Source organism: Zootoca vivipara, chromosome 1 (assembly GCF_965207765.1).
Source record: "Zootoca vivipara chromosome 1, rZooViv2.hap1.1, whole genome shotgun sequence".
Classification (NCBI taxonomy): domain Eukaryota; kingdom Metazoa; phylum Chordata; class Lepidosauria; order Squamata; family Lacertidae; genus Zootoca; species Zootoca vivipara.
In genome coordinates, this window is record NC_142582.1 from 115,599,918 (window position 1) to 115,612,244 (window position 12,327).

General features: G+C 39.2%; 1 protein-coding gene across 2 annotated transcripts in view; it reads right to left on the bottom strand.

The window, feature by feature from the left end:
• Nucleotides 1-6,056: 6,056 nt before the first annotated feature.
• DICER1 (dicer 1, ribonuclease III) overlaps nt 6,057-12,327 on the bottom strand; it is a 44,948-nt gene continuing 38,677 nt past the window's right edge. For both annotated transcript variants that reach the window (XM_035106668.3, XM_088673045.1), the window contains 5 exons: nt 8,620-9,502; nt 8,223-8,491; nt 7,310-7,472; nt 7,142-7,217; nt 6,057-6,363 (listed from right to left, as the gene is read on the bottom strand). In XM_035106668.3, coding sequence (XP_034962559.1) covers nt 6,198-6,363; nt 7,142-7,217; nt 7,310-7,472; nt 8,223-8,491; nt 8,620-9,502 — 1,557 coding nt within the window. In that variant the 3' untranslated portion in view covers nt 6,057-6,197. The remainder of the gene's footprint in view (nt 6,364-7,141; nt 7,218-7,309; nt 7,473-8,222; nt 8,492-8,619; nt 9,503-12,327) is intronic.

The window sequence follows — 12,327 nt, forward strand, 5'->3', positions numbered from 1 at the left end:
ATAAATATTAACACATCTTCGCTTCACTGAAAGTGAAAATATTTGCCATTAATAGTGTAACATTGCCCTAGGTTCAGTCTCTTTAATTACTCACACACAACTAATTCCATTACATTCAATGAGAAATGGAGAACAGCGCATGGCTCAAATATTGTCAAATAACTTTTTTTTCAGTTAGAAAAGGCTGCGACTTTGGGGACTGCCAGTTTATGCCACTTGCAGATGTGGCCTTACCCCTTACAGGACTTCTCACAGTTCAATCTGGTTAAAAATTCTGCCTTCTGCACTTGACCAGATGATACCTACAGATAGATCCCTTCAGATTCAAAATGAAGGAGAAATCTTATTGACTGTTAAGTATGCATGTTCAGTGAATTTACAGCAAGGGAGGGGGGGGTTGGAAAGAGTCAATTTTAAATGTCAACCGTTTCACAAGACCGTTTCACAAAGGATGGCAAAAAAAAAAGATACTGCTGGGACCTTGAGAGTCCCTGGGCAGTGTTCTGCTTGTGCAGTGTGGATCTCACGCCTCCTTTTTGCAGCCCTTTGCATCCACTGAAAAGATGGAGGAGGGACAGGGACTGGTGGCCAGCCAAATGTTCCTGAACTACAACTCCAATCAGCCCCAGCCTGAATGACCAATGGTCAAAGATAATGGGAATTGTAACCCAGCAACAGCCAAAGGTCATAGGTTCCCCGTGTCTGGGTTAGTGGATCTTCAGAAGGGTATGGGACGAGGTGTGAGTAGCTGTATCTGGGGGAGAAGACTCATTGGAAACTGGAGAATACCCCTCCCTTCCCACTTGCAGAAGCACCTTCCAGTCATGCAAGGGGCTCTCTGGATCCTAGACAAAAGTCTTTCTTCCTTAAAATATAGAAAAAGTTACAGACAAAAGAACCCAACAAATAGCCTATTTCAGTTGTGCAATTTAAGTGACACGTTGCAGGTATTCTAATCATCTTTTTCAAATTCAGTAAATCAAAGCAGCAGCAAGGCCCAAACCACATTAATTCCTCTAATTAAGTATATTTCTCCTTGAAATGAGGTAAAGCACGGTACCAAGTGCAATGCTTATTTGTGCTACATGAACAGAACAGCACAAAACAAAGCCATAACAAAAATAAAAATGCAGCATAGTTAGGAGGACTGTTTTAAGTATACAGTGTAACAGAACACACACACAAACACACACACAAATCCAAAATTAGGTTCATGCCAATTAACCCCTTTGCTGTCTACCTGAGGGGTCTGTGTGATACATTGTGAAGACAGGCTTGCAACAGTCCATTTCCTCTCATGCTTGTAGCATGTCAAGGGATTTCGATCCCAACCTTCAAAGGGTGAGATTTAGGTCTAAATAGCATACATTTTCCAATACTCCAACTGTACTAAAAAGGGGAGGTGGGTAAAGCAGTTGCACAGCATGGAAACTAGTGTGATTTTGCATTCTAACAGCATTATGTAATATTTGAATTAAATCATACAGCAAAAAGGTTGTTGCATTAAACACGCACACACACAAACAGCAGCAGGACCTACATTTATCATTGGCCCCTACTCAGTATTTTCAGTTTCAATTCATTAGCTTTCTTAAACAGGGAGGGATTGAATACTTCTGATTAGAGAGTGTAATTATTCCTATTGCCATCAGGCTACACTCTTAACCTTTGAAATTATCCAAGTATGAAACATTTATGCGAAGCATTTACTATCTTTCAGTCTCATGAGATTGGTTTTGATTTTACATATGGCATTTCACAAAAAGAAAAGAAAAACCAAAGCTTATATATTTGCTTGGGATAATACATGCCCCTTTTTTTGAATTACAGAAACTTGCGAGTTTTTAAATGCTGATCTGGGCATCAGCAAAGAAAACTATCAACATTAGTAACTATTATTTAATAGAGCTGCAAAATCCTCGCTTTGGGCTGCAATTGTAGATTTAACAGTGTTTATTCATAAACTACCTATGCATGAATAGAATTTAGATGGTAATCCTCAATCCACTTAGCACTGAAAAGTCTTGTTAAACTGTTTGTAAGAATACTTTTACAGCACATCAGATTAGTGGTTTGAGGACTACAGCTTTACCTAAACGTTGTAACAAATGTCACAATACAAAGCTATATTTTGGGAATACTATGCATGTAGTAGGCATTTTCACAGACATTTTCACAGCAGCTGCTCATACTGAAGCTGAAAAGGGCCCACTGGAATCAGCTGGAATCACCTGAAGGGTGTTTCTCTGTGTCCTGGACCCAGGTAGGTTAGTGCTGCCTAGAAGTCAAAGGCAGAAATATCAATAGGTTCCCAGGAAGTTTTAACCTCTGCGTTCCCGTGAGCAGTCTCCAGGTAGTTTTGCCAAGCTAAGAAGCAGAGACAGACAGAAGACCACACATACCAATGGAGATAGGCTGAACTCAGTTAAACATCTCTGCGTGTGCATATAATCACTCCCCACAAGTTTGATCTGTAGGCAGCCATTCATGAAAAAGCAGGATGCAGCCCCGGGTCTTGGATGCCAGCAAGGAGAAACAGCCTTCAGGTGATTCAACAGACTGTTCTCCTGTACTGGCATACTGGACCCAGATGGGATGTTTGAAAGCTGACCAATATCAATAGGGTTATTGGTGGCTGCCTAGGGTGGAGGAAGCACACTTTGTAAGACTCATCTTCCAAAGGCCACTTCAGCTGAAGCAAACAGGTCTACCTTATAATGACAAATGACCCCGTAGCTCCCTGGCATACCTCCTAAAGAGGTGTGTTGGTTGAAAAATGCTGCTAGAGCGAGCGGTAAATTTGTTGTGGTGGCAACTTTAGGGAGTCACAAGACAGGGAAATGCCAGCCTTAATCCGCTTTGCCTGGGTTGAGGGCAGAAAAGATAACAACAAGAAGTCTTTTTATGTTTGAGTCATAGAGATGTAGCACTTTAAAGGCATCTTAGGGAGTGCCGCACCTTCTCAGTGGGGTGGAGTGGGGAGCTGCAGAAAGTAGGCAGGATGACCTCTTGGTATCAGTGGAAGGTCAAATCGGCTTTTGGGATGAAGAAGGGACCCACGTGTCTGGGAAGGTGCACAAATGTTTGGCCAATGAAGCCACTAGTCTTGTCAATACAGAGACTTGGGTATCTTGCAAGGCTCCAGAAAATACTTGGATGCCCAACATTTGGACACAGTGGACCTGCTTCCCACAACTTTGCCCATTTTGATTCATTCATACGGAGACTTCAGTGCGTTGCTTTAATGACATGCATATCTGAGGCATTCCTAGAGTGGGAGTGTCACTAGGTGGGTGGAGTAACTTTCCTTTTGGCCACTGAAGGCAAATCAGGGTAGTCATGACATACAAGGGCAGGCCGCAGTAGCATAAGCAGAGCAGGCCCAGGCCCTGGCTGTTGTGCAACAGGTGCTGCAGTAGGCTGCTGCTGGATAGGTTAAGTTGGGGGAAAAGAAGTTTGCAATTTCTGCTAACAAAAAATGCATGTCATTAGTTAATTGTAGCTGCATGAATAGGGAAAATTATTTGACTCAATAGCTAGGGAGTTTAATCAGAGAGGGAAAACATGGAGAAATCAACAGTGGGAGGGGCAGTGGTAGAATCTATTGTGGAAGATATTTTTTTCAGAATAAATTTGATTTTTAACAACAACCAAACCTCTCTCACACACAGACAACACAAGTTGTAAGAGAAAAACAAAGCTATCTGAGGTAGCCATGGTGAGCTAAAAAGCAGCAGGACGCTGAACTCTGACTAGGACTTGGGTTGATGGGAGTATCCTCCATGGAACACAAAAAACAATCAGTGAAAAATACAAACAGATCAAAGCATGCAAGAACAAAGGAAATTAGAAGGATCCTGGGCCAATTACACAGTATAAAAAGAGCAAGTAAAGAAATAAGCAGGTGAAAGTAGAAAATGCAAGCCTGAAGCAGAGGAGAAATCAGAGACCTTCCTAAGTTGCTGCTCTCGAGGAACGTATTTGAAGACCAATTCCAAGAACAGTTAAAACATCCTGTGACTCTAATGACATTCCCGTCTTCGAGCTCTAGGCAGCACTAACCTACCTGGATCCAGGGTGCCAGCATGGAAGAACGGTCATTTTCCAAACTGAAAATGAGGCTTGCTTCCTCATCCAGGGGGGTGGGGATGGGGTGTCTGCAGCAAAAAACAAAGAAACTTTTGAGCCATGTGTGTAGTTCATCCTTGCATATGAGCTTGTTTTTTTAATCCTTCCATGACATTTTGCTTGCTCACTGTGACTGAAGTCACACAAAAATCTTTCATTTCACTGTCCTCGTTAGAAAGATTTGTTAAACTAAATTCTGTATTTCAGAAAAAGTTTAATGTCTTCTGCCACTAAGGTATGATTCTTCTCTTTTAGAAAGGTAAGCCAGATGTTTTTCCCTCTTTAAATTTTGAATGCACATGTGTGAGGAAGGGGGGTGTCTTTAACACAGAATACAGTATTATCTGTAATTTAACACATAAAACAGCATCAAGAGCAGACCACTGTGCTGGAAAACATAAAAAAAACTTGCTTAGCTCTCTCAAACTTCAAGCATAATTAATGGGGTAAAATTGCAGCAAACCTCTATTGATATTGGTGGGAGTGCAAGACGACCCACAGCTTTCTAAACAAGGTAAAATTAAGAGGTATTATAGTTACAGTGCAAAAATTAAAATTTCAAGCATAATACATACACATAGCACCAAAAACAAACAAAAATGCATGCAAAAGGGGAAAAAGACACAAAAAGAACAAAGAAGAACTGAGGTATTTAAGTGAAGGGTGCCTACAAATATCTAAAGAAACTTAGGCATAGCCTAAAAAGTATGCTTTCATATCAACTGAAACAACAATAATGAGCTAGTTATTCTAAGGTAAAGGACCTAAATCACAGATGTATCAAAAGTATGGCAATTTCTCTCACACAACAACTTCCATGGCATTTAACAGCACAGCTTTGGTAGGTGAAATATGCATGCAATTCTGAAAAGTACAGTAAGAAATTTACGTGGAAATCGCTCTTAAATGTGTAAAGGTGCTCCATTTGTTAAATATGTATCCAATATAAAATCTGCAGCATATTTTAGGTGAGATATGTCAAAAGTTCTTTTTAAAGCAACAGTTTGCACTGTGCAATTAGCTATTATTACAAAGTTCCAATACTGGAAGCAATGCCAGCAATCCACCAAGAAAATCTCTTGCACAAGTCCCTTGAAGGGAAAGGAGGTTCCACAAGAGTGATGGACTGTGCTCAGTCTCGGTTTCTGTAACAATGGAAATCAGCGAGAGACTTTTCTGTTTGCAATAACAAGTAAGATCTGTACTAACCATTTCCTCTGAATTGTTAAAAAATAACCTCACTACATATATATGAATACGATTTCTATTACAGTCCTGTAATAAGTTAGGTCACAGCTAAACTAACATGTTGTACTGTAAATATGGAGCTTCATCATTGTAAAATGCGTTCTAAAAATGAAGGGAATGTAATACAGTTTGCTCCAAGGAGTTCAGAAATGAAAGGTTGCATTAGTGAGGGCTTATGTAGTTTTAAGGCAAGAACCTTTTGATGCAAGACTATGCAGCATCAGTTTTAAAATCCATCTGATGCCAGACATTTCAATTTAAACCTGTCCCTAACAAACAAGTGCTATAATGATTGGGAATGCCATCTTAATGCAAAGATGGCATGGAAAGAACAAGGACAATACTGGCACACTTAATCCTTACACCAAATCATCCGGTGCAGTTTATAAACTGCTTCGTGACTGGCACTAGTGCACAGATTTGAGGAATATATATATATATATATATATATATATATATATATATATATATATATATAGTAACTGCAATCGGCATAAGCTCCCTGGCCTTTAAACACTAAGCAAAGCTGTACTGACAAAGTAAACCAAAGATACCTGACAACAATTATTTTGAACACTTGCTAAATGTCATCATTAAAGCACTCTTGTGATTAAACAAAGCAGAAGCGAGGAAAGAAGACAAGATTGTGTTTGCGCAAAAAAAAACCTATAACTACATTTCGTTCCAAAATTATGTGTACATGTTAAATGTTGTTAGCTATTTGTTATCAAACTTTAAATGCTGTCTTCAGTTTGTTCCTCTCAACATATATCTTTTAAATTTCTCTATTGAGTGTGTGGTTGTTGTTTTTAAGAGGTGTCTCAGCTATTTGGAACCTGAGGTTGATTTGCTTTGAGGCTTCGTAGAGCTCTTCTTGCTGCAGCAGATTTGGCGATCCGATAGCTTCTTCCAACACCTTTGAACTTTCCTTTTCCTACAACTTCCACAGTTACTCTGACCTTTCCATCATAGGTTCTTTCCGCAGGACTGCGTGAGTGGAATGGGAAGCAGGAAAAACAGAAATAAACACATATGCCAATTAAAACGAAGATACTCAAAGTGGAATCAATTCCAGAAGAATAACCAAGTTAATCTGAAAAAGTGTACGGTCCCGTGAAACACAATTTATTGCAACATGAGCTTTTGTAGAAGCAACAGCCTACTGCAGGGATGCATGAAGTAGAAAGACATTGTGTACATATACACACATGCATCCGGTGGGAGGAAATAAAAGCCCTTCACATACTTCAAATGGAAGCAAAAGTGTAGTTGGAAGTTCGTTACTGTTTTTCTCAGTTTTGAGATTTCTTTTCCAGAAGAGTATGTTATTAAAATTATTACAAGGACACTGGGTGGCATCCAGCTAAGCAGCTCTACTAGCAGACACACTTCTAACTGTGCAGCAGAACATCCCCCTCCTTCTCCTCTCTGCTCCCTAAATCTGCTCCAAAGGATTGGCGGAAACCCCAGAACACATTAAAGGGGTGTACAGCAAGAGGAGGAGGTCCACTGTTAAGCCAAAAAAGAAAGAAAGAAAGCTTGTGCCAGCAGAACTGTTTAGCTGGACACCACATATTACTATTAACTCAATTTCTTACCTGCCCTTCAACATAAGGTTGCAAACAATTTTAAAATGCAGCAATTTTAAAATACAGTAATATAATACAAATATAATTCCTATTACACAAAAACACAATTATAATTCAATGCAAGGTACATGACTTCAGGAATATTTTACAGAAATATTAAGCAGATTAAATCTTACCTAAATTTAGCTGTCTCTGGCTCCATTTCCAGCAGCTCTCGTACTGGGGAACGGGGCACATTTGCAGAGAATTTCTCTGTGATTAAAAACAACACCACCATGTTTGTAAACTGTCTTAATGACAAACAATGTATTACTGAATATTTCTTCTGAGAGCTCTAATGTTACCTATTAATGGCCTCATCATTGGATAGTACACTTGCCAAACCATTTCAAGAGACATTCCACTATCCATGTAAATGGCACCAGCGAGTGACTCAAATATATCCCCCATGGCCTTTGGTACTTCTATGTCCTCCTCTTTTTCTTCATCTTCTTCAGATCTTCGGAGCTAAAGCAAATACCAAAACAAAACTGTGTTACAAAATTGTTGCAAATTTTCAATTAAAAGGGATTTATTCACTCAGAACTGCAAATTTTCAACTTCTAGATGAGCAAGAATGGATTAAACAAAAGTCTGACATTAAATTGGCAATAAGTATTAAGATAGCTTCGATGTCTAGTCCTCCTCCTGTATGCTATTCAAGTTCCTTGACATCAGTCTTCTTTTTCTTAAAAGTTTTCTGTCCTTACAGCTATGAAGAAATGTTTGTTAGTCAGAGAAGCAAGAGGGTGACTAAGATATCATTGACTGGGAATAGGTTTCAGTGTGTGCCCCCCCCCCCAAATATATGCAAAATTGCAGTATTATGCAAAAGAGAAATGGTGTCAATGTGCACCATTTAAGTAATTTATACTGGTCTCAGAACTCTGTTTTTATTGGCACAGAATTTGAACTACTTGGCCACAAAGTTTAATTTTTTTTAAAAAAAATATATGCATCACACAGCCCTAGGGTCAGTAGTTCACAATAATTCTGAAGTAGCGTGACAAAAGCCCTTGCTTGTATGTGGCACAGACAAGGACGAAATTTAGAATGCAGCCAGAATCCAATAACTACCGTAGTTGCTGTTCACAATGTCCTATTCAGTAGAAAGCCTCTACTTAATCTTGCCATGTTGTGCTAGATGTTTAAATTCTTTAATATAAACTCACACTAAAATGAGCTTCAACACACAAATTATTTTCCAGTGCCACTAACCTCGGAATCCATTCCTTGCATTTCATTTTTTTCCATCTGAAACTGCACAAAGTCATCAATAACATGAAACAGCTCGGGAGAGACAGCTTTGAAGTATTTGTGGTAGTCGTACTTTACAGCCAATGAGGCAAAGATGGTATTGTTAACAAGAGCAGATCGCAGGTCTGTTAGAACTCCAGGAGAGTGCTGCCGTGGGTCTTCGTAAAGGTGCTTGGTTATGAGGTAGTCCAAAATTGCATCTCCCAGGAATTCCAACCGCTGGTAACAATCTTAACAAACAAGGGTTGAGGGATTGGCAAGAAATAGATAGCAATATAATTAACAATCCTCCCAAATAATCTGCATCTCTTCAGGCCTGTAAGCTTAAGTCAAAAGGAGGATTTTTCACATGACTTACCAGTAATGGTGTTGTAATGATAGGAGGCATGAGTAAATGCCTGAAGTAGATAAGCCTTATTCTTAAAACTGTAGCTAATTTTCTTCTCGAAGTTTTCAAAGCCAGATATAAGGTGATGTAAGGTTCGCTCAGCATCTGGATGATCAAACATACATCTTGGAGGAATCTTTAAACAGCCATACATCAAGTCTTTATACAGAGAAGACTCTTGATTGGCTAGAGAGGCAGAAACACAGATTGCTGAAGAATGTTTCTGCTGGCTGTTAAAATGCTCTCTGTAGGAATACAGAGCACTCTCCCAATCAGTTTTCTTAATAACCGGAAGCACTTTTAGCCCCAGTGAACAGAGGAAAAGCTGGGCAGCTCTTTCACCACAGCTGGTCAGATAGCAGCCCAGAAGGGCTTCCACACAGTCTGCAATGCTTTTGTCAGCAATGCATTGTTCTGTATGTAAGTCATAGGAGATGGACTGTTTTCCAGCATCAATACCACAATTTTCCTCTGATGGATTCCAGAAACCTACTACAAAGTCATCCTCTTCAACAGCCTTGCTAGGGTCTAGATAGCACATTGCATCCCATGAGCTGTAATCAAAATCATCAAAATCTGATGCAAACTGGACATTAGTCATGGTTGATTTTTTGGGTGGTTTCCATTCATAACTGTTATCAGTGGGTGAAAATGGGGAAAGGGATATTTTCTTCACAAATGCTCCAGAACCCATTAACATATTGTCAATGAATTTGATATGCTCCTGATCGTATTCCATAAAGTCATCCTCAAAGTCAGCTTCCTCCTTGGGTACTCGCCACATTAAGTCGTCGTCGTCGTCATCATCATAATCATCATCAACCTTTCCATTAGACATCAATCCCTCTTTTGCCTGAAAGTAGGAAAAAAATAAAACAGGAAGGGCCACCTAGTCAGCATCACAATAAAATGGTTATGGACAGCATTAACTATGCTTTTCTTTCTTTCTTTCTTTCTTTCTTTCTTTCTTTCTTTCTTTCTTTCTTTCTTTCTTTCTTTCTTTCTTTCTTTCTTTCTTTCTTTCCTTCCTACATTAGATCCAAATACATTATTATTTATGCGGTCCAAGAACTATACAGTAGATGCCTGAACCACCTAGAAACAATGCTAGGCATAGGGAGACACTTTCCTTTTTGGAAAGTTTGTCTCAGAATGTGGCACAGCAAAACTACCAAGAAAACAGAAATCTCTATTATCTTGGACTACTGCAATTATATTGTGCTTAAGCAGAAAAATGTCAATTTCTCACTTTAGTAAATAGAGCTTTTTGCAAATCAGTGAGAAGCCGATTTGCTCAGCATGAATGAAACCAGTTTAGACTATTGTTAAATTATATCTATAAACAGATGCAAGAGCTGTAGACCAAATATTTTAAGCAGGGGTTGACATTGATGTAAACAATTACTTGGATAGTACTGAAACACCATGCTAGGAATTTGATAGCTTGGTAAATGCCATAGGTTTAAAGAAAGTTTTAGCTTTCAGATACATATTATATTTGGGGCAGTGGGGGGGGGGATCACAACAAATTATGATTTTTTAGTTTTTACACATAACATTTTGGATATTCTGCCAACACATTATTTTTTCAATTATGATTTAGGACAAGAATGATATTGTATTCAAATCTGCAAAGTAAACGAAGCTAAGACTGAAATAAATCCAAGCAGAAATAAGCCACATTGATACAATCAAGCCATTTCCTTTCCATTGCTCTCTCGTTTTTACAATAGAGCAAGAAGAGACAATGAGGGACATCCAATTGTGCCTTTGCACCAGTAATATGAATGGACAATTGTACATCGGGTTTTCTCACCCCTGCAGTCCCTTTGTGTGCCTCCCAAATCTGCTTTGGATGGTTAGGTGACCTGAGCAACAGGCCTGGGCAACATATCAATAAAAGATAAAAGATAAAGGTAAAGGACCCCTGGTCCAGTCAAAGGCGACTATGGGGTTGCAGCACTCATCTCGCTTTCAGGCCGAGGGAGCCGGTGTTTGTCCGCAGACAGCTTTCTGGGTCATGTGACTAGCATGACTAAACTGCTAGTGGCGTGAAGGAATGTTGGGACTTTTTCGTCAACACAGAGTGTGCGCAGCGACTGGAGCATAGAAATAAAAGGCTGTCTGCAATATCTTTGCTTATTTTTATTTTTGAAAACGTAACAGTCAAAAGCTGCAAGCCATCACCAGTCTTCACCAGCAGCTTACAAAACATTTGATCAACTTAAATACAGTTTCAAATAATCAATTATCCTATCACATCCCTTCCTGCATCCGGTGCAGAAAGTAACTCCCCTTTCTAATTAGGCAAAAAGTCAAGAGACCACAGGTGTGCAGCTAAGTAGGTCAAACTGCAAACATACACCTGTGAGCTTCAATTAAGCAACCCTGTTCCTGCGTAGCATCATTGAGCATTTTAAGATAAAGAAAAAAACCAACATGGAACACCGTGACGGAAACCAGAGCGCAGGGAAACACCGTTTACCTTCCTTGAGATAGTCAAGTTTGTGGATGACACCAAACTATTCAGTAACTGGTTAAAGAACATTTTCACAATGGAGGGGATCAGTGGATTATCACAATGATCTTTACTAGGGTTAGTGTTATTTTAACATGCTCATTAGCAATGAGGAATCGTGTGAGTACTGAGATGGTCAAGTTTGTGGATGACACCAAACTATTCAGGGGGTGAAACTGAAGAGTTCCAAAGAGCCCTTCCAAACAAACATCAACTGACAGGACCTTAAAAGGCTGTGACTATGAAAGAGATGCTAAGGTCTTGATGGATGAAGAAGATGCCAATGTAGAAAACAGTGACAGAGAAAATAATGTTAGGGATCAATTTTAGCACAGTCACATTTGAAATATACCAAGCATAGTCTGATACTGTTGGACTACAACTCCCACCACCCCTTACCATTGGCCAAGATGATATCTGCACGGAAATGCAGTTCTGATTTGGCAATCTCAATATTCCCAGATTTTTATTTTATTATTATTGCAGAGTGAGTGAACAAGACTCAAGATGGACAGGACAGCTTCTTCCCTTTTTTCCTGAGGAATTCCCATGATCAGTGCATTCAATCTATACTGCTAGAGTGTATTGGATTCCCTGTGTGCTACTGCTTGTCCTATCCATATACCTTCAAGTTGTTTCATATGTTGGCAGAAGCATCCCCCCACCTTCATGCCCCCCTCTCAATTTGTGTACCGTCCCTTTCTATAACAGCTCACATGCTGCTAAGAGATTATAACATACAAACTATATTACATGTTATCTGCACAAGTTATATCATTAAAACCATTCTATTTTAAGAGCATAATAAAATAATACTGTTTGAAGTGAGTATACTTGAAATGTTTTACTCTACAATAAATATTTCACAGTGCAAACATTAACAGACTTTTAGTGTGCCCTCTGGTGGTTCTGTAGTCAAAATATGAATTTCAGAAAACTGATGAGCTCAAATAAAGTATTATTTGCTTTTCCTAATCAAAATATTAACTTTTTATGGAGGAAAGCTAATCATAAAGCAAAGGACCACTGTAGTCCTCCTCCCCCCCCCCAATATTGAGCTGTTTTATACGAATATTGAAGAAGAAATAATAAAATACAGACAAGGCTATTATTCAGTATGTTATATCACCAATGAATCAACAGATGTCTAGCAATCTTTT